Source organism: Hippoglossus hippoglossus, chromosome 18, assembly GCF_009819705.1.
Source record: "Hippoglossus hippoglossus isolate fHipHip1 chromosome 18, fHipHip1.pri, whole genome shotgun sequence".
Lineage (NCBI taxonomy): Eukaryota > Metazoa > Chordata > Actinopteri > Pleuronectiformes > Pleuronectidae > Hippoglossus > Hippoglossus hippoglossus.
In genome coordinates, this window is record NC_047168.1 from 14,651,609 (window position 1) to 14,672,003 (window position 20,395).

Sequence of the window (20,395 nt, forward strand, 5' to 3'; positions counted from 1 at the left end):
GAGGATCAGAAGACCTCACCTCAACACGTACACTGTACTGTGTGTGTCTGTGTGGCTGCACAGAGGACAGATGGAACTCTACAAACAGATTCAGGGACAAGGATCTGGAGCTTCTGGTTTCTGTTTGTAGTTTGACCAATCACGTTTGAGCAGGCTGTGGTTGCCGGCAGGGGAGCGATGGTTTTTAATTTATCTGCCTTCATGTGCAGACAGCTGTTATTAGAGATTATTAGAGATTAGCCAAAACAAAGTGTGAACACTGAGCGGAGGACAGAGTCTTGGCCCCAGACATCTACTGTCTACACTGGCAGCACCAAAACACTGCCCCCCCCCCCCCCCCCCGAGTTAAGGGCAGAGTCACACATGAGAGAAAGTAGCGCTGGGGAACCTTTGCCTCCCTCTCACTTCCAACCCGTGCGAGCGAAGGGCCCAGAAAAACACCTATTTGCTCCCTGTGGCTTCACGTGGAGTTTGACTTTGGTGAACTTTGACCTGAGATATTGCGAGTGTGGCCGCGCCCACTGACACGGGAGGTTTATCGCCGTCACGTGTCATGTAGTGCACGTCTCTCCGTCCTGGGGGGGTGATCCCTCACTTGTTTCTCTGTCTGAGGTTTCTGTGTTTTTTCCTCCCCCATGTTAAAAAGGTTTTGGTTTGGTAGTTTCACTCTTACAGAGGATGTCGCACCTTGTTAAGATCTGTGAGACAAACTGGGATTTGTGAATATGGGCTTAACAAATAAACATGCATTTGATTTGATCATAACGACAATATGTGTCTCAATTTGGCCGATAGAGCAGAACTCATGCTGGGCGATATGAAGCGAAACAGATAATTATCAAGATAAAAGTCACATATTCTGTCTTGAGTCTGATTTTAGCTCCAGAATGAAGGTTGTGGACGATGAAGTGGATCATTTATGTAACATAGGACTTTGTTCTCTTGATGAAAAGGATAATTATTCCCGTGGTTTTATCTCCCGGCCTCACTCTCGTGTTTCCTTCCTCCCCACACTCACCACTAACAACACATATGGGGACTGTGGCTTTGAAAGTAATGAGCTCACATGTCACCGGGAACTTTTCCTGCCCCATGAACAACTTCACTTGTGTTTGTGAGGAGCAGCAGATTGAACTTTCCAGGACAAACAACCCTGTCAGCTTCAGGGATTCAGGCTTCAGGGACTCAGGCTTCAGGGACTCAGGCTTCAGGGACTCATCGGTTGTGCAAAAGCTGCTGCAGAAAACTTTGACTTGGAATATGAAAAATACAAATCTGACTCTCTTTTATTAAAAGTGCACTTGTGAGGTGAGAGCTGGGAGCAGATTCACTTGTGCTGGAGGATGTAAATGTCTGAAATCCACCCACTGGGGACACCCCACCTCCATCACTGCATACTTCACCTCTGCACACAACATCTGTAACCTACTCAGAGAGAAATCCTGCTCGACAGCTTGTGTCCACTTAATGGCTCCGCAAATGGCTCCAATATGTTCCTCTTTACGCACGTAATTTAACCCGTTTACTTCGATAAAGCGGACAGACTGCTGATCCCCCCCCCCCCCCCCATGCACACTCCGGGTTGCATTGTTCCAACAGGTCGGAGCGCGGAGGCGAATCCAGCTGCGCCACAAATGAATTACTCCCCCCCCCCCCCAAAAAAAAACAAGAGTCCCACTGAGAAATGGAACAGACGCTTCCAGCAAACAGGGAACCGACTGTGCACTGGATTGTTCCTACGCGTTCTTACTGGTGTGTGTGTGACACTGAACTCCGGGTTGGAGCTCGTGGGGTTCGGTGCCAGTTCTGTGCGTAAAAGCGAACTTCTCCAACAGAACACATCTGTAACCCCCCCCCCCCCAAAAAAAAAGAAGCACATGTGGCTCAAAGCGAGTGTGGAGCGGCTCTTACCTCCGATATGGACATGTTCAGGTAGACAAAGAGCCCGGTGGTGGAGGCTATCTGCAGCACCACCACCACAATCACCACCATCGCCACCCACATCTTGGACGGCGCCTCCTTGCGCCCCGGCCCCCTCGGCCCGGCGGCCGGCACCATCATGTAGGTGGTGGACTCGCTGCTCACGGATCGGAAGTAATCCTGCTGCTGCTGTGCGCTCGGAGTGGCCATGGCATTCCCGACGCATGAGTGGAGACCAGAGAACAACAAGGGGCCAAACCACGAGCCTTCCGCGGAGCTGACCGACTGACGAGCCCGAGGTTAGATCCCCATGCGTCCGCGGCCCGCCGGAGCTTTGCACTTCGCTGCAGGAGAAGGAGTCAAAGTGGGGACGCGTCCATGTCCGAGGAGCGCTCAGCCGCTGGAGGAGCTGGTGGAGGAGCTGGTGGAGGAGGCAGCAGCGATGGACTGAGGAGCTGCAGGAGTGAGAGGAGCTGCACAGAGGGGCAGGGTTACCCTATTCATCACCCTGGAGCTGTGGAGGAATGCTCTCTCTCTCTCTCCCTCTCTCTCTCTCTCTCTCTTTCTCTCTCCCTCTCCCTCACGCGCACACACACATTGCCAAAAGAAAATTCCAAGAAAAAAATCATATTTTAATCATCTTAATCTTATCATTTAACCCACATTTCCTTTGTGATTTGCCAAGTTCTCCTCAGTGAGAGAGTAAAAACAGATTTTCTTCACTTTATAAATCTGGAATATTTCTGAGAGTGTTGAAGATCTTGGATTTTTTTCTAAATCAATCAACATTTATTTACATTTCCAAGTTTACTGAAATAACTTTGAGCAAAGCCACACATCGCTGAATGTATTTGGAAAATTGTTTCTTGAAAAAAGCTTAGAAAATACAATTTCTCATATTTGTTGATAGTATTGTCAGTATGTGTTTACTTTATAAGACAACCTCAGGGGCCAATCAGCTGGGGCCAGTATAATATTTTCTTTACCTTTCTTATTTTTGTTTTGTTTAGAAAAGTGCTTTAGAAATATAGTCTTTTAATATGTTCCCATTATATCCTATAGACTCAGGATACTTCTGTTCTTCTCAGTTTGTTGAAGCCACTCTGAGGTTGTTCTAAACTCTACCAACAGAGGGCGCTGTCTCTCTGTCTCTTGTGTTCAATGAGTTCAGATTGAAAGTTTAATAATCACTTGATTACTCAGCTAAAAATGTACTAATTGCAAAGTGTTTACCCCAAAATTGTGTTATTTTGTCGCTCACATTTTACATAGTTTTCTCTGTTACTTTTGTATTTTATATTGTGTGTGTGTGTGTGTCTGTGTGTGTGTCTTTGGTCTATTTCAGAGCTCTACCCTGATGCAAACATTTGCTCAACAGCCTCCAGTTGTGAAACGAGTGGAGCTGAAACAGTGAAACCCCCCCCCCCCCCCCCCCCCCCCCCCCCCCCCGAGCTGCAGCGGGGACCTGAGCTCATGAGGTGGACCTCCCTTCATTATGAGGGTCACGGAGGAGAAGGAGCCATTCGGGGCGAGAAGCTGTGAGTTTCTGCAACTGAAACAGAAAAGACAAGCCGGGATGAACGAGTCTTGCATCATCTTTGGACACAGAGTCGTGATGCAGCGGATATTTTTTCGTCTAAACAGACAAAAAGCTTTTAAAGGAAGAGGAGAGGCTGAAGCTTTGTTTAGACCTCATCTCTAAACATCGGCCTTTTCTTTGTTTCCTTTCCTCCGTTACCATAAACAGCTGGACAGCCGTGCACGTATGCCCAGCGTCAGAGCTGTTTATCGGGGATGGGAGGCAGATGAGCTTGGACTGGTGCCAGTCCAACAGCTCTGGACCGTCAGACGCCCATGAGACTTTTCTCCCCTCAAGACTCAGGAGAAGCTGTGATTCCCTGGACCAGGTTCAAACTGGGTTGAAACCCCTCAAGAAAAGAGTCCAACGCTTCTTCTAAAGTAAAACTACAGCTCTCTTCTGTGACCATCTTCTTCGAGGTGACACTTCTCTCCTGTGAAACTTCCCAAGGCCGCTGGTCCTCCGAGGTTTAAATGGTTTTTGATTTGTGAAAGTTGGCACTGGATCCCAGACGCAGGTGGGGACCAGAGCAATGTTCCCAAGTCGAAGTTCTCTCCAGTCAGACGCCGGTGTGGCCCCAGCGGCACCAGATGTGAAAGCCATTTGCTCAGACGACTGGGACTCGATGTGCCCTCGTGCTCTCAGTTCAAACCTCGGTGGCCACACAGGGAATGTTCTGCAGGTGAGCCGGGATAAAACCTGGGCCTGTAAGAAACATCAAAACCCACATGGTTAAACCTCCACAGCGTTAAAATTATACGAGAGGTGAAAGAAGAGTCAAACACGTCATGTCTAGAAAAAAAACGCTGCTTATGATTGATTTGACAGCGTTTTGGGTGTGAAGACGTCTCCTCGTGGCCACAAGCGAGGAAGGAGCCCGTGTCTCGATGATATTTAACCAACGCGAGGTCAAGCATGCGTCAGACCCAGGAAACATCAGTTTGCAGGACAATGCTCTGCAGCTGCCTCTCGTCAAACGTTTGCTTGTGCATGAATCCCGGAGCCCGCAGAGATTTGGAAAAGATTAACCCGATTCTGTGTGGTACAACCGTGACTGACTCGCTGGAAAACTTCTTTTAAATTGTTACTTTCATCGAATCACTCGTGGTGATTTTTCCAGCCTGAGTTTGAAGAAGCTTCCATTGTTCGCAGAGAGAAGTTCACCACAGACAATGAAGGCCTGGCAGCGATGTTTTCTTGTTTCAATGTGAAACTCTGTCTGAAGGCAGCCACCAGGGGGCGATCCAGAGGATTTGGGGACCCGTCAAGTCTTTATATACAGTCTCTGTGGTGAACATGGTAAATATTGAACATGTTAGCATGCTAATGTTTAGCTCAGTGACGACAGATGTCGAGACAGAAGCTAGCAGGGTTTTTAATCTCGTTGTAAAACACAAGCAAAGTATTAACGAGTCTTTTCGTACGAAGGTGATATAAATATGAATAGAATTATTACATTTTAAAGGGTTCAAATATTTCATATTGTGCAGCCGACTGGTGCAGAACTCTCAGTAAATCTGATGCGATGCAGCTGTAACACACGAGACGCACAAACCGAGGGCGTTAAAATATGGTGACATGTTTAAAGCCGAGGAGTCGAGTCAGAGAATAAACCTTTTATTGCATAAAACCTTTTCTGCATAACAACATTTAATCATTGTTCCGTGTGATCAGGTACCAAAATAAAGCCGAACCTCTGGTTAAGAGGACGAAGCCTGAATCCTTCTCCTCTGTGCTGATCCCGTCTCACGATGATTTACGTCCTCGGAGCCGGTAGCCAATGCTGCCCCCATAAAAGAGACTGATCGCTGCACTCAGCAGTCTCGAAGTGCTGTTCGACACTAAAAGTGAAGATGGATCGGTATCACACCTGAGATAAAAAGTTCTTCCAGAGATGTGTTTTTTGGTTGCTTTACTTTGTAGAAAAATTCACCTGAGCACACATGTGTCTCTTAGAGCCCCCCCCCCTCACCGTCAGAACTGAAAACTGCTCCGAGCAGTTGTTGCCTTGGCAGCACTTTCTCCAAACCGTCTCCTTTCACCTCAAAGCTGCCGGAGATCAGAACAACATACTCGACGAAGATGTGAAAACCTTCAGGAGTTCAATGAAACTCACTCTAATCTGACCCGACACCCGCTGGACGGTCCGAGACGCTGAATCCAACTCATCTGGAGGAGACAATGGAAGCGAATGCTGCAAATTGTGCCGGATGTTTAAACCTAGGACTGATGGGAATAGGTGTCCACATAAAAGTGCGCATCCACATGGACGAAACTGTGGGATCCATGGCGCCGCGCTGAGGCGCCGTCACACGAGATCAAGCGGTGGTGAAATACAGCTGCAGGAAACTGTGCCACCGGGGGGCGAGCGGCGGAAACCTGCCGAAACCTCAGGGATGCAAAGTCAAAGTGAATCCGCTGCCATCGAAATATATCTTTCTTACTTTTAACAATAAAAGGAACTTAGCCAATATTTCTATATGAACGAGGTATTAATTTAGTGTAATGTGCAGTTACAACGCCAACAAATACAACCAATCAGAGGGCAGGACGGGTTGACCACGAGTCGGGGGTTTCTTCCGGTGAAAGACTGATTCGTGTTTGACCCCCTGTCGTAAACTTTCATGAGTTCTCCTGAACGCGGGATCATGAATTGAATTTAGGCGGGTTTACCTCGTCCAGTTCTGACAAAGAGATTCAGTGCTTCTCCTATTTATTGACTATGACATGTGTTTAGAAATCCTCCTGTTGTATCATCATCGCTTTCTCCAGCTCCTCCCTCCCTTCACCTCTCGTCCTGGCAGCCGGCCGCCACCTGACAACGCAAAAAGCCTTTTTCCAGATGTGTGTGTCTGTGTGTGTGTGTGTGCGTGAGTCCCCTCTGACACCACAGCTGTCCGCCCAGCCCTGCAGCTTCTCCGTGTGCACGTGTCTCAGTGTGCATGTGTGGGTCTGTGTTAGTCGGTCCCGTGGTGAGGAGACATAATGGCGATCGGCGCCGGGAGTTTAAAGGTTCAGACTCAGCATTCCATCGCATGTGATGTATCGCAACCAGGGGACGACCACGCACTCTGCAGCCGGGTCAACACGTGGGTGTCGAGCCGCGTCTGTGGACAAAATTAACGCCAAAGTTTTGCAACATTTAGCTCCAACATTTTTTTGTTATTGCTACTTGTGTGTTTGACGTTTCACAACATTTTTTATAGCATCACATTACCAATAAAAACTAAACTTATCAGAAGCGTGGGCGTGATAAGAACGACCATAAAGGACAGAAACCAGTTAACGTGTACTTTGACCTCTCGCTTTGGTCCAAGTCCCATCCGCTAACACGGAGGAGGACGGGTTTATGACCAGCCAGCCAACAGGGGGCGATCCAGAAGACTTGGCTTTGGCCATAATAGTCTATGATGAAATCTAACTTTAATCTGTATCTAATCTAAATGTACCAGGTTACGATAACAACGTAGGATTTGTTTCATTCTCAAATACAAACACGATAAAGGTGTGTTTCTTTCTGTGTGTGTCTGTGACCTCGCTTGTTGACCCATTTTCTAACCAAACCCAAGACGTGTGTGTGCTTGTGCTTTTTTAATAAGTGACTGACAAACTGACGACTGAGCAGAACAATAAAAGTCTTTATCCCGAGCGGCTCTTTGAAGCTTTTCTCTCCGTACACTTGTCTTTGACTGTGTTCAAATAGCTGCCGACTTAAAGAAAAGAGGGTTTGTGTTTCTTCGCAGGCTCAAGTCCCCGGTCGGTTCAACACCGCGGACCCTTCTTCTTCTTCCTCTTCTTCTTCCTCTTCTTCCTCAGAAAGCGAGTGAGTATGAAAATACGTTTCTCTTCCAACAAATTCATCCCAATTGCCAAATATTCAGCGTCGTCCAGGCGTGACTGGATCCATCTGCCACCTCCCAGCCCTGCTCTGCATTATACTGTGGTGTGATGCACCATTGACTGGGAGAGAAAAACAAACCCATCAAACTTCCACTGGGGAAATTCTTCTGTTGTTGCAGTTGGACTTGGAAAACTTACTGTTATTGTGAAAGCTCAAATTAAGCTGTTGTCATGTGGTTAACCTTGCTGTTGTGCTGCCATCTAAAGGACATGGGTGGTAACTACGGCTGGATCCTTGTCAAAATTAGGTAATTCATATTCTCGAGTTCAAATCTTAATTTAGAGAAGAACATCAACATCAGGAGGGAACAGGAAACAACAAGTAATTAAAATATCTTCCATCATATAACAAGTGTCTCTTTGTGTCACTATCCTTGTGGTGTTTTGTTTTGTTTTTTTTGGACGTCCTCAATTTTTATTACTCTTTTATTTATTTATCACTTCTGTCAAGGAGGTTATGTTTTCACCCCCCCCCCGTCCATTTGTTGGTTTGTTTGTGAACAAGTTTAAACAAAAGCTCCCGGACGGATTCACACAAAACTCAGGAATTGTTTCTCTTTATTTAGAATTGTGAGATTGGCTTTTTTTGTTTAGTTTTTATACATTTTCAACCAATTTCTCTGGGAATAATTCATGGAGGCATATTTAGATGGTTTCAGTAAGTGTGTGAGATGTGGGGCAGATGGTTGAATTTAAAGGGACTGTTGGGCAGAATCCCTCTAGACAGACATGACAGCTTCCTCCATTGAGGAGGTGATGATGGTGTCAGCCAGTTGCTTGGCCAGTCGATGAAGATCTCCATCATCTGCTCTCTGCTCTGTGCTTCTGGCCCTGAAGACCCGGTCTATGACCTGACACGAGAGAGCCTCAGCGAAAGCCTCCATCTTGGCACCTGCCTCAAAACAGTCTCTCGCCAAATCATCTGTAGACAGCGAGTGCATCAGGTGCTCCATGAGCTCCACCCGGGGGTCGACATCGTCCCCTATCTCCTTCGGGGTCGTCGGAGGAGGCGAGGGCAGGAAAACCTTCGCCAGGCCGCCTTTCAGCTTCCGGGCGAAGCTGTCGCGGCTCCTCTCCAGCTCGGGGAGCAGGGGGGTGGTCGGAGGGGCGTCGGGGTAGTCGAGGGATCCCATGATGGGGAGACCTGACTGGGAGAGAGGTGGGAGGATGTCTCTGAACGTCTGGAGTTCTTGAACTGGATCCATCTCTGTGTCCATGTTCAGAAAGTCTCTATCTGAGAAAGACAATTTTCCAGCCTGGTTATCATCCATCTTTGCGGCGCCTGATCTCTGGAAACGCTCGACGTTCCAACCAGCGCACACTTCCCTCAGAGCGACCTCAACCACTGCCGACGCTAACACTTCACCTAACGTCTCCTGGTCCTGATTAGCACTGGGCACCTCAGGTTCCTCCGTCTCCAGTTGGCTTGTACACGGCTGGATTATGCTCTCTGCCATATTTTGGGCAAACTTCCCAAGGGCCTCGGTGTTCGGGGGGTTTCTCCTGAGGCCTGCAGGAATGCCACTGGCTTCCAGATCGGGCTCCGGCCCCCTTGAATCCGCACTCGCTGCCTGCATCTGAGCCTGTGTGGGTAAAAGCAATGATGGTGGTTAAAGGAAAGGAAATACCCCTTTTTTCCTGGACCCTCTTGATCTGCAAGAAGAATGTGGTGAGGGCCAGGACAAGGTCCAAAAAGGGTTTGAATCTCTGCCTTGTTCCTATAATTAATTAATCTCTGTATTTTTAGTGGAACATTTCTTGCCAACATGTTCGGTGAAAGCCAAACAGGACGTACAGTGAATATTTCCCCTAAATGCTGCAGTGTTTCCTTCCCTCTCTGCTCCTACTCTCCTTGCCTGTTGCACATTTGAGAAGAAACAGATAAGCTTCAATCTGACTGTAAGTTGTATGTTTCAAGAAGTAAAGTGTAATCGGAGAATGAAAACAAAGGGGGGGGGGGGGCAGAAAGTCCCCTGTGCAGATGGAAAGTAAGATTGAGGCCTGTGACCACAGCCTGTCACCATATGAGCTGTCAGGCTGCCAGGATGTGACAAGCAGGAAGTTCAGTTCGTCATTCGATTAGCAACAAAAAGCAGAGCGTCTCTCCGCAGCCGCTCGGTTTGTGCACATCTGCAGTGGGTGTACGTTGTGTTTCATGAATATTGCGTCAATTGGCCAAATCAGAGAAGGGAGCCGACCAAATACGCAGTGAAACACATTGCGCCGATGCATGAAACACGAAATGAGACATCTGCAGCCGTTTTCAATAGAGCTCTGGACACATTGAAAGGCTCTGTTTCACAAGGTCTCTGGTTGGTTTTCACATCTAATGAAACGCTAACCCTGCAAGTGTGTCAGTGAAAACAGTTATTAATATGAAATAAAATGGAAACGCATGTGTCGGCCTCCAGGGCCCGGATCCACGAGGCCGTATTGATATGTTTTCCTTTTGTTTCACACGGATGAAGTCCAGACTGCTGCAGGATTCCTCAAAGTCGTGTTTTTCTTCTGTATCTAATGTTCAAGGAATATTTCACACCTCTCTGGATTCTTGCTCACAAAACCACAACACACTGTTTTTACACTTCGGGCCCACATCCGTACGCTATCTGGGTGTTAATGTTTGGAGCTAAATAGGAGAAAATACAGATAATTCAAACCACAGAAGTAGAAGTATTTCTCAAATTATTGATGTCATCTTTTAAAATTTAACGGGTAAACGTCAAAACATCGTTATTTGCATGTTTGAGATGGATTGCCAAGTCATAAATTTAATTGTACGCGTAACATTTAGCAAGCTAGCTGCGCTGTTTAAGACAGCAGAAGCTAGCTAACGTAAAAAGAAGTTTGCTAACAATTATATTCCTTTTTATTCTAAAGGTTGTACGAGTTAAAGTCGCTACAAACACTATCGTTGTATTACAACAGAGGAATTTGTTGAATCCTGCTCTTGAGACTTTGATTTTATCCTCCCACAGTAAAAATGTAATGCTGTGAGATATAAATACGATAAAAATCAAACCTCCGAGCTGCATCTGTGTGACACAACGCGACACTGGCCTCGACACCAGGGGAACTGCGAGCGAGTGTCCTCAGATGTGCTGGGACGTGTCACACCTTTATCCTGTCGTAACTCACGGACTGCAGCCCGTGTTCAAAAACGAACGCAGTCCGGCGAGAAGACGCAGAACGAGGCACAGATGTGGAACAAATTACAGCTAAGACAAAGAATGCATTCTCTTGGCAACCTGACTTGGACATCCTGATGGGCAGAGGAATGTTTATTACACGAGGATGCTACTTTATTCGATAGGACCACTACTTCATCGGCAGGCTGCTTTCACATCTCTGCTCACTGACCTGAGGGCGACTGTCCCGTTGGAAATGCACTGCCTCCTTTGACCCTGCAGAAAAACCTCACACCAGTTCCTTATGCTTTAATATAAAGTGACAAATCCAACTAGAAACAAAATCTGCAAAAAAGGAATATGTAGGGTTTTAGAATCTGTCTGATAAATCACAGGAACAATCTCCCCAATGCATCATCTTCTGTCTTTTCTATCGCAAGAGAGATTATTTAATCTTTGTTTGCCCGAGAGAAACCAGACAGGTCAGAGATTTAGAACCACAAAAGCAGTGGGAGCAAGTGCGTAAAAGGGTAACTGCTGATTTATTGCCATACCTGGCTCGACTCAGAAGGAATCTTCAGAGGTAGCTGGACGAGTTCTGAGCCAAAGGTTCCCAAAATATGTGGCGTAAAATATGAATAAAAGATGTAGAGACCATCAGGCAGGTGAAGCTGCGGTAGACCAACGTACCAGTTATTATCAGGGTGAAGGTTTTCTGCTTGGAGTCTCCACTGACAATGAGTTAATACGGAAATGGTTTTACAAATGAGTTCACAAGTTCCCCTGCACTTCCTCTGTGTGTGTGTGTGTGTGTGTGTGTGTGTGTGTGTGTGTGTGTGTGTGTGTGTGTGTGTGTGTGTGTGTGTGTGTGTGTGTGTGTGTGTCATTAGTGCATCAAGCCACCACATTGACAAGAAGAGGAAATGACACATGCACAGACGCTGTTTAAAGTTAATTTGCATTTAATATAAATTGGTTCTGCCTGAAGCGAAACAGATGAAGACATATGAAGAAGAGGAGGAGGAGGAGGAGGAGGAGCAGGAGGAGATAAATGGCAGAGGAGGTGAAGAAGGTATTTTTTCTTTCCACTTTGCTGCACAGCAACAGACAGATGAACAGATACTTTACTTACAGTAATTACAGTACTAACACCACATAGTAATAATACTTCTAATACTATTACTGTAAAGTCCTTCATTAATAGAAAAGGATGTTAATCAAAAGTGAGTAAATATGAAAGTGTAAATGTCCCTTGTGGATGATATAATATTAGATTATTCCAATCAGTTAATTGTTTTGTTTAAAGTGAGAAATGCCTGTAACTGCAATATTATTGAATGAATAACTCAACAAACATCTGTATGTGGCTCTGATATCTCCAGAATCCTTCTTGTTAACAGCTTCACACTTGGAGTGTGTGTTGCTCAGGGCCCAAGGAACTGATGTTTTGAATTCAGTGCAACAGATGGGGGGCGAGGCAGCGGTTCGACATGGTGACCATATCTTCTTCTACGTCCTCACGGCCTGCAGGTCTTTACAACGACTGCAGGTCACTGTTACAGTTTTCAGAACGAAAGCTACAGACATCACCGCCACATGAAAGCAATCAGCCGGTTCCTGCACCAGTCAAAGCAATCAGAAGGAAAAACCCTCCTCAAATCCTCGCCTCACATTCAGGAAAGTGTCCAGAGCTCCGTGCACATCTGAAAGCTGCTCTAATATGAAGTGGCATGAAAGGACAAAGTGTTTCTAATTTGTAAACTAAGTGCAGCACTCGAGCAGAGCTGGCCGGTTGCAGACAGTCCAACAAAAGGATCGGTTGTGTGTCATGTTTCTGTGAATCATTATTTCCGAGAGCTGGAACCCCACCCGCTCATCAGCTCCAGCAAACCCCTCTGCTCTGACGGCCACGGCTCTCTGGACCACGCTCACATGACGGCTCCTTCTTCTGGACGAGCACGACTGGGAGGGGAGGTTTAAACACAGCTCCCTGCAGGCCTCATTAGATTCCACTGAGTGAAGACAGGACTTGTTCAAACAAACTCTGTGTTTAAAGAGACTGGGCTCGGGGATTTATCTGTTGTTGTTTTAATCTGTTTGTTTCCTGTTGGTTCACTTCAGTGTGATGATGTTGTGCACAGATGTTTTCAGAGATGACAAATGGAATTAGCAGTGATCCTCAGGTCCGAGGAGAATTCAAATGAATCCATCCCATGTTTATTTGATTCTCTTGTCGAGACTCGGTTCCACTTCATGGCCTCGTTTCCCGACAGGAATGGAAAGGGGGACCCTCCCAGACTCCTGGCAGCTGGACGCTCGTGAGCCACCAGCTTCCTCCGGGATCCGACCCCGAACCTGAGCTCAGTGTGAACCCATCGATCCACAGCTTCACCTGAAGCTGCTGTTTAGAGGAGAAGCGTTTAAGAGTCGTTTCAGTCTCATGTGACAAACGCTTTCATGAGTGAATCAGACAGAAATACATCCTCTGGTTTAAAGAACTTGGACGAATGTGCATATTTTTGACAGTTTATTCCCCATCGTCCTTTTTTTAGACTACCCCCCCCCCAACCAGTGCTAATTGAAGAGAGGACACACACAATGGGTTTGTTGGACTAACATAGTTGTTTATAATTAAATGAATAAGGGACATTTTGTCTTGTGAGGATTGTGAATGCAGGAATAGAACTTGGCAAAAACATCAGCAGCCAGTGGTCGATGTCCCGGAATCAACACAAACCTCAACTCCCAAAACATTATATTATTATTATTACTGAAAATACTAGAAAATGAACTTCACCTACATATAAACAGATCATATTTTACAAATAAAATGAATTACATGACACATTAGACACATTAGCAAATCCTGATTTTGTGGTTTTATTTCTAATCCATGTGTCTTTGAGCGTTGTTAAAAGTGCTATATAAATAAGCATTATTATTATTATAATTATTATTAGTAGTACTACTAGTAGTAGTATTAGTGATAGTAGTAGTCACTTAATATGATTTATTTATTTGTTTATGGCCTGTGTGTGTTATTTGTCCTGCAGCCAATGAAATAGATGATACTGACTTTTATTAATCCCAGAGGAAATGTGTCCAGTATGCAAAGTAAAATAAATACTACATATGGTTAATTGTACCTGAACGTGCAGTACTTGTCCTGTAAAGCTGCATGTTAGGTATAGTTAGTAAAATAAATACTATATGTATGTCATGTTGTACTTGTACGTGCATGTATGATGAAATGAAATGTGAATACTCAGTAAAAAGTTTAAACACATGAAGGGAATGAAAACATGAGACTCGGCTTTGATGCATAATCACTGTCACGTGACTGTTGTATAAAAAAACATCAATGAAAAACAAACGTCTTCCATGTTTGAAAAACCCACAGGCTCCTCCGGGGTGCGTTCGTTTTCTCCGGAGGGAGGTGGGCGGAGAAGGTCTTTGTTACGAAACTCACCTTAAATATATGTATTTTTTTATTAATTAAAATAAAACGCTCAAACTGCGCAGGAAAACATTCACGTTGCGTAATGTGACAAAATAAAAACAAAGGAATGACACGTTATTCATGTTCCCTGCGTTATTTCACCGGGCGGAGCCGGCGCTACAAAACAAACGCCCCCTTCGCAGCAGCATCCGTAGCTGCTCCCTTATTGGTGGGAGCGGATCAAATTCCAGCCAATGGGAGCGCAGCGGCGGAGATTTGGATCCGCAGCGGAGTCACTTTTGTCCGAGATCAGGAAGCGACGCAGCGTGAAAAAACGAGATTTTTCACGCGTTTAAACGAGATACGTGCGCAGTTTTCTGTCCCCGCAACGAACCGCAGGGAAACCGAACACGCAGGTGAGTTCAAATGAACCGTTGCGTCGGTTTCAGCGTCACATTTTCTGCGTGAACCCGGTTTCACGTGTGCGAGCTGCAGCCTGACGCACGGGACCGCGTTCGCTTCGGTTTCACTTGTTGTCTCTTTCACGCACAACAGCAACAAAAGAAAAACTCCGCGTTGCGTTGTTCTTAAAAACCCGAACCCGCCATTTTCACGCGTTTTTGTTTGTTTGTTGCGGTAACAGAAACGATGCCGTTACTGAGGGGGAAGAAATCCTCCGTCTCCACCGGGAACCGGGTCCCGAAGCTGACCTCCACCAGCTCCGAGAACCAGGTACGAAGAACCGTGTGTGTGTGTGTGTGTGTGTGTGTGTGTGTGTGTGTGTGTGTGTGTGTGTGTGTGTGTGTGTGTGTGTGTGTGTGTGTGTGTGTGTGTGTGTGTGTGTGTGTGTGTGTGTGTGTGTGTCTCTGTCTCTGTCTCTCTCTCTCTGTGTGTGTGTGTGTGTCTCTGTGTCTGTCTCTCTCTCTGTGTGTGTGTGCGTGTGTGTGTGTGTGTGTGTGTGTGTGTGTGTGTCTCTGTGTGTGTGTGTGTGTCTCTCTGTCTCTGTGTGTGTGTGTGTGTCTCTCTGTCTCTGTGTGTGTGTGTGTGTCTCTGTCTCTGTGTGTGTCTCTCTGTCTCTGTGTGTGTGTGTGTCTCTGTGTGTGTGTGTGTCTCTCTGTCTCTGTGTGTGTGTGTGTCTCTCTGTCTCTGTGTGTGTGTGTGTGTCTCTCTGTCTCTCTGTCTCTGTGTGTGTCTCTCTCTGTGTGTAGCAGCTGTGCAGTGTAACACCTGGATCTCCATCTTGGTTTGTCTTAATGCGATGGATGCACATGCACGAGATGAAGGTGTGTGTAGGTGTAAAGTGTGTTACCTGTGTGTGTTGTGTGTTGCAGGAGGAAGGCCCCCAGGTGAAGAGGTCCTCCTCGCCCCCCCATGGAGCCCCCAAGAAGAGAACGGCGTTTATTGACATCACCAATGTGAGTTCTCCTGTTTTTTTTATGGGATGTGATTTACAGCAAAAAATCACCAGGAAAAAATATGAAATAAACTTTCAGAACAAAGTTGCACAAACAGTTTGAATATAGATCCATACTTTGTTCATGCAGATCGGTTCTGGTGGTTTTGTGACCAGATATTTTTTATATATTACATTTAGATATATTAACTGTGAACAATATGAACAACACTTGGAGGAATTCAGGTTCTGTTCCTCTATCGACGTATGAAGCACCTCCTCTGAAAACAGTCTGGACAACAGACCTGAGATCAGAGAACCTGGCAGGTACTTGGTTCTCTACAATAAAACCTGAGTGACTCTAGCACAGAGAATACGAGTCTACATGCTGCAGTGCTTCAGAATAAAAGCCTCGCAGCTGGTGGAGATCTGTCACGGACTCCGGCCTCTGTGCAGATATCTTATTCCACACGTGCTGAGAACGTCGGGGGTTTGATCCAGAAGCTGCCGCCTGGATTCAGAACGAGTCTCACCCCCACGTTCTCTTAGGAAAACAGATCGAGATACGACTAATGACCTTTTCACCTGAAGGTAAATAAACCTAAGAACATGGAGGTGTGCCCCCTGCTGGCCACTGTACTCTCTGACAGTTCACAAAGGACACAGAAGCTGTTGTGTGTCTGTCAGGGAAACAGGAATCTGTCTGAGTACCAGTTAGATGACACGATTTAAAAGGAAAGCGTACGGACCATTGAGGCGTGGTGCACTGGCCGCAGGTTCAATTCCCACCCGGCACTTTGCTGCACGTCATCTCCGCTCTCTGTCCCCGTTTCAGCTTCGGTACCTTTCGGGTTATGGTGCAGCTCTGTGGTGTTCTGTGGTGTGACTGGTTTCCTGTGTCACCTCGTCTTTATTCTCCTCCCGATCCACGAAGCTCCTGCTGTAAAACCAGAAGTCTCAGAGATCGTTCTGCCACGGACCCGTGGAAACTCCCGTGTAGTTCCATGACCTCGAATTCGAGAAACGTACCCTGGCAAACATGTCCATTAACTTTTACTGCTGCAGTTGTGCAGAGTAATGTCCCAGGAAAGTTCACGTCAGGAACACGACGTTCTCAGCGACCGTTTACGAAAACCAGCTGCCACATAACTGCCATAATGCATAAAGCCTCGTTAAAGTGTAACGAGTCTGTATTGTTGTTGCAGAATATGGAGACAACAAAGCGTCATTACATTTGTTGTTCATTACGTCGTCGTCTTCGTGTCACTTCGCTGACGTCTGACTTCGTCCACAGGCTCATAAGGTTCACATCAGTCTCCCCGGGAGGAAGAAGGAAACGACGAAGAGCGCGGTGAAGAAAACTACCTCCGGCTCCGTGGCCCTGAGGAAACTAGCCAATCTGAAAAAGTAACAAAACCATTTTAATGATTTCTCCCTCGAACAGTTTGTTTTCAGTTCTTTCTCCGTTATGATTAATAGGAATTTACATTAATTTGCTTAAATTCCCTCCTCCTCCTCCTGCAGGTCGTCCTCTGTGGGCTCAGAGGGAGCGACGGCAGAGAAGGAGAAGACAGAGGAGGTGAAACCCGGTGAGGAGGAGACACCGACAGATGCAGCAGCTCCAGTAGAAGAGCTGGTGGCTGCTGCGCCCCCTGTTGTCCGTGAAGTGCCAGCACACCTCCAGAAACCACAAGTAAGGGAAATGATGAGCAGTGATTTCCTCTGTCTCGTACAAATCACTGAAGAATAAATATAACTTGACTGAATTCTCTACATCCTCTGTTCCTCTTTCAGATCCCTGCAGAGTTTGACATCGACTCTGAGAACTCTGAGGACACGTACATGTGTCCGGAGTACGCCAAGGAAATCTTCGACTACCTCAAACAGAGAGAGGTGAGCCGAGCCACCTTTACCCAATTCCAAAAAGAGCTCCTGTCGCCTAGATCGTCAAAAATAGTCTTGAACTTAACTTTAAAAACTTGTTTGCAGACTAAAAGCAAATAAACAAACTACATGTGATTATTTGATTGAAGCACAAGGTATTTTATTTGTCACATTTCCTGGAAACGATAACGTCACATCCAGGTTTAAAGGTAAACACACGTGAACATGTTGAATCTGGTCCAAATGGGTTTTAAAGGGATTTTTGATTAGATTTGAAGAAGCTCCTCCCCCAATGTTGTCTTTTAAAATGTTAATTTAAGGGTTTTTATTATCTCCTGTCGTCTGCAGGAGAAGTTTGTCCTCTGTAACTACATGCCCTCGCAGCCCAGCCTCAACCCCGAGATGAGGGCGATCCTGATCGACTGGTTGGTGGAAGTGCAGGTGGGTTCTCCTGAGAGTCTGTGCTGGTGACGAGTGGAGGAAACGATCCGGAGGAGCAGGTGAACTTTACGTTTCCTCAGTCTCTTCGTCCGTCTGACTCTGTGTTTCATCCGTTTCCTGCAGGAGAACTTCGAGCTTTATCACGAGACCCTCTACCTCGCCGTGAAGATGACGGACCACTACCTGTCGCAGACCCCCGTCCACAGGGAGATGCTGCAGCTCGTCGGCTCCACCGCGATGCTCATCGCCTCCAAGTTTGAGGTGAGGGAACGCGGGACACGCTTCAGCGTCCTCTCGTCTTTTCACTAAAAGATGAAGAAAAACGGCTAAAAATTACATTCACGGTTTTGGCGTTTGACCCAATTTTCTGGAGTGTGTGACGGCTTTGTTAAAACTCACTTACACCCGACTCCGGTCCATGTTTGATTCCGCAGGAGCGCAGTCCGCCGTGCGTCGACGACTTCTTGTACATCTGCGACGACGCGTACAAGAGGGAGGAGCTCATCTCCATGGAAGCCGGCATCCTGCAGACGCTGTCCTTCGACATCAACATCCCCATCCCCTACCGCTTCCTCAGACGCTATGCCAAGGTGTGTGTGTGTCTGCGTGTGTGTTCATTGTGTGACTGTTTCCTCTGATACAAGTTGTTGGTGTTTCTAGTGTTTGTTTCTGACATCGCTCTGTGTGTGTTGTGTGTCTCCGCAGTGTGTGAGCGCGGGCATGGACACGCTGACTCTGGCTCGTTACTTCTGTGAGATGAGTCTCATGGACATGGAGCTGATTCCAGAGAGGGGCTCCCTGCTGGCCTCGGCCTGCCTGCTGGTGGCGCTGGTCACCAGAGACCTGGGAGGATGGGTGAGTTTTCAGATCTGTTCTTTTCCAGTTGTTCTGACTTGGTGACTCGAGCCTTTGATTAACATCAGTGTCGGCTTTTGTTTTGTCGATATGAAAACTTTTATTCAACAGGATAAACGAGGCAGAAACACAGTTTGGCTTTTTGTGACTTTACCCGGTTTTAAGATGTTTGCGTTGATTAATGCAACGATCACAAAGATGTTTCCAAAGCAGAAAAGATGTGCAATTATGTTCACATTTGACATCAAGTTCTCTATATTTGATTGTGTTTGTGTTTTTTTTAATAGAGTTTGTTTAAACTGTAAAATATCAAACCTCAATTTTATTTCTTTGTGTTTAATGCCAAGTTGTTATATATAAGAGCCCTAACAATACAGATTTGTGGGAGTAAAAAATGTCATACTGATATTTCTGGCGACGATAAATATGTTGTTATGCAAACAAATATATAGAATTTGAATTTAGAAAATAAATACAAATGTTCCTCTCCATAGTTTATTCTGTAAAATCAAAGTTTTTCATATGAACGACTCATATCGGTGGAGCTCTACTTAAATATTACTCTTGTTGTATATTTTATGTATTAAATGTTATAAACAATAGGAAATCCTCTAAACCTCAGGGAGCCACTTGTCTTCGGAGCGTTTTGATATTAACCAGGTGTCTTTTCGTCTCCCCTCAAAAACACAATGAACTGCAGCTGTGCAACCATCACTAATATTTTCAGTAAACACAGAACGTTGTAATGTTTTTAAACCAGATGGTTCCTAATTCTCTTCTAATTCTCTGAATGATCAGTTATTCCAGTAAAGAAACATAAAGCCTCCGGCACTAAAGCAAGTTTTCATATTTCCACTCCGTGATTTGTTCCTGTGGCTGAACCGTCGTGTTTTTTAGTTTTATTTTTGCTCGACAACCAACTCGCTCCAAACTAATTCTGTTATCCCCAGTTTGTTGTGTGACATCGACGCCGAACTCTTTTCATCACGAGGCTGCAGCTCCGTCCACAGAACAACCCTCCTCCCTTCTAATTTAAATGTAAATTGTTTTCCCATGTAAATTTGAGTTATCGCTGCGGCACCGGGGGACGCTGGGTAATTTTTATTCTTCGCTTTGTGCCGACTCCAGAATCGGCTCGAGTGCGTTTTTGCAATTTACAAATGATATATTGTTTGTGTGACAGATGGACCAACGCACCGGCTGAGTAATGAACACTGCGGGTTTGTTTGTGTGTTTTCTGACTCTGGAGGTTAAACACGGCGACGGCTCTGAATAATCGCCGTCCCCTCTCGCTCCTCTGCCCCCGCAGGCTCCCATCCTGCAGTTCCACTCCGGGTACCAGACGTCGGACTTGGCGCCGGTCGTCCGGAAACTCCACGCGATGCTCGTGGCGCCGCCCGACGATAAGCTGAAAGCCATCAGGAACAAATACGCCCACAAGTGAGTCAAGTATTTACAGACGGGGGGCTGTCACTGTTTCAAGAGTTCAAACGAGTTTCACGAGATTCATTCGAACGTCTGTTGAATAAATTCACCAGGTTCCAATTTGTTTTGATCAAAATCTTGAATTATTCACAGGAGTTGTTATTCTGGATATTGATGGAATCTTTTTAAATGTTTCAGGGTGTTTTTTGAAGTCGCGTCTCTGCCAGTGGTCGACATGGACATTTTGGAGATAGTCCTTCTCCAGTGAGACGTCAGCCTCCGCAACGAAAACCATAAATCTTGCCAGAGCCTGTACATAGTTTGTTAATATGTTTAATATTTATACACGTAGTCTCGTCTGTCTTTTATATAACATGTGACGTCAATGTTTGATCCCCCGGTTTCTGGTGGAAAAAGAGTTTTAATGTGGG

At 46.0% G+C, this 20,395-nt stretch overlaps 3 protein-coding genes across 6 annotated transcripts in view; 1 reads left to right on the plus strand and 2 right to left on the minus strand.

Annotated features, from left to right (window-relative positions):
* tnfsf10l (TNF superfamily member 10, like) overlaps positions 1–2,478 on the minus strand; it is a 48,417-nt gene extending 45,939 nt beyond the window's left edge. The window contains exon 1 of the mRNA XM_034569019.1: positions 1,912–2,478. Within this exon, the coding sequence (XP_034424910.1) occupies positions 1,912–2,130 (219 nt within the window). The 5' untranslated portion in view covers positions 2,131–2,478. The remainder of the gene's footprint in view (positions 1–1,911) is intronic.
* Positions 2,479–8,017: 5,539 nt separating this feature from the next.
* Positions 8,018–11,538, minus strand: si:dkey-171c9.3. 2 transcript variants are annotated; one of them, XM_034569279.1, is made up of 2 exons: positions 11,218–11,538; positions 8,018–8,982 (listed from the first exon to the last, which is right to left on the minus strand). In XM_034569279.1, the coding sequence occupies exon 2, from the start codon at positions 8,974–8,976 to the stop codon at positions 8,119–8,121; it is 858 nt and encodes a 285-aa protein (XP_034425170.1). In that variant the 5' UTR covers positions 8,977–8,982; positions 11,218–11,538; the 3' UTR covers positions 8,018–8,118. The 2 variants fall into 2 exon arrangements, with proteins under 2 accessions (XP_034425170.1, XP_034425169.1); XM_034569278.1 differs by having other exon boundaries at positions 11,082–11,537.
* A 2,704-nt stretch (positions 11,539–14,242) lies between these two features.
* Positions 14,243–20,351, plus strand: ccnb3 (cyclin B3). 3 transcript variants are annotated; one of them, XM_034569277.1, is made up of 13 exons: positions 14,243–14,382; positions 14,610–14,698; positions 15,298–15,381; positions 16,654–16,766; positions 16,884–16,905; positions 16,936–17,052; positions 17,154–17,252; positions 17,592–17,684; positions 17,808–17,945; positions 18,119–18,274; positions 18,390–18,539; positions 19,849–19,979; positions 20,163–20,351. In XM_034569277.1, the coding sequence occupies exons 2-13, from the start codon at positions 14,615–14,617 to the stop codon at positions 20,230–20,232; spliced, it is 1,257 nt and encodes a 418-aa protein (XP_034425168.1). In that variant the 5' UTR covers positions 14,243–14,382; positions 14,610–14,614; the 3' UTR covers positions 20,233–20,351. The 3 variants fall into 3 exon arrangements, with proteins under 3 accessions (XP_034425168.1, XP_034425167.1, XP_034425166.1); XM_034569276.1 differs by having other exon boundaries at positions 16,884–17,052; XM_034569275.1 differs by having other exon boundaries at positions 16,884–17,048; positions 17,150–17,252.
* The last annotated feature ends 44 nt before the right edge of the window (positions 20,352–20,395 follow it).

What these genes read in the sequence shown, in the direction of transcription:
- si:dkey-171c9.3 (XM_034569278.1), bottom strand. Translation starts at nt 11,489, where the DNA reads ATGCAAATTAACTTTAAACAGCGTCTGTGCATGTGTCATTTCCTCTTC. An exon ending in TTCCTTCTGAGTCGAGCCAG is followed by an intron (nt 8,983 to 11,081) that starts GTATGGCAATAA and finishes TTACCCACACAG; the next exon opens with GCTCAGATGCAGGCAGCGAG.
- ccnb3 (XM_034569276.1), top strand. Translation starts at nt 14,615, where the DNA reads ATGCCGTTACTGAGGGGGAAGAAATCCTCCGTCTCCACCGGGAACCGG. An exon ending in CGTTTATTGACATCACCAAT is followed by an intron (nt 15,382 to 16,653) that starts GTGAGTTCTCCT and finishes CTTCGTCCACAG; the next exon opens with GCTCATAAGGTTCACATCAG. An exon ending in TCATCGCCTCCAAGTTTGAG is followed by an intron (nt 17,946 to 18,118) that starts GTGAGGGAACGC and finishes TTGATTCCGCAG; the next exon opens with GAGCGCAGTCCGCCGTGCGT.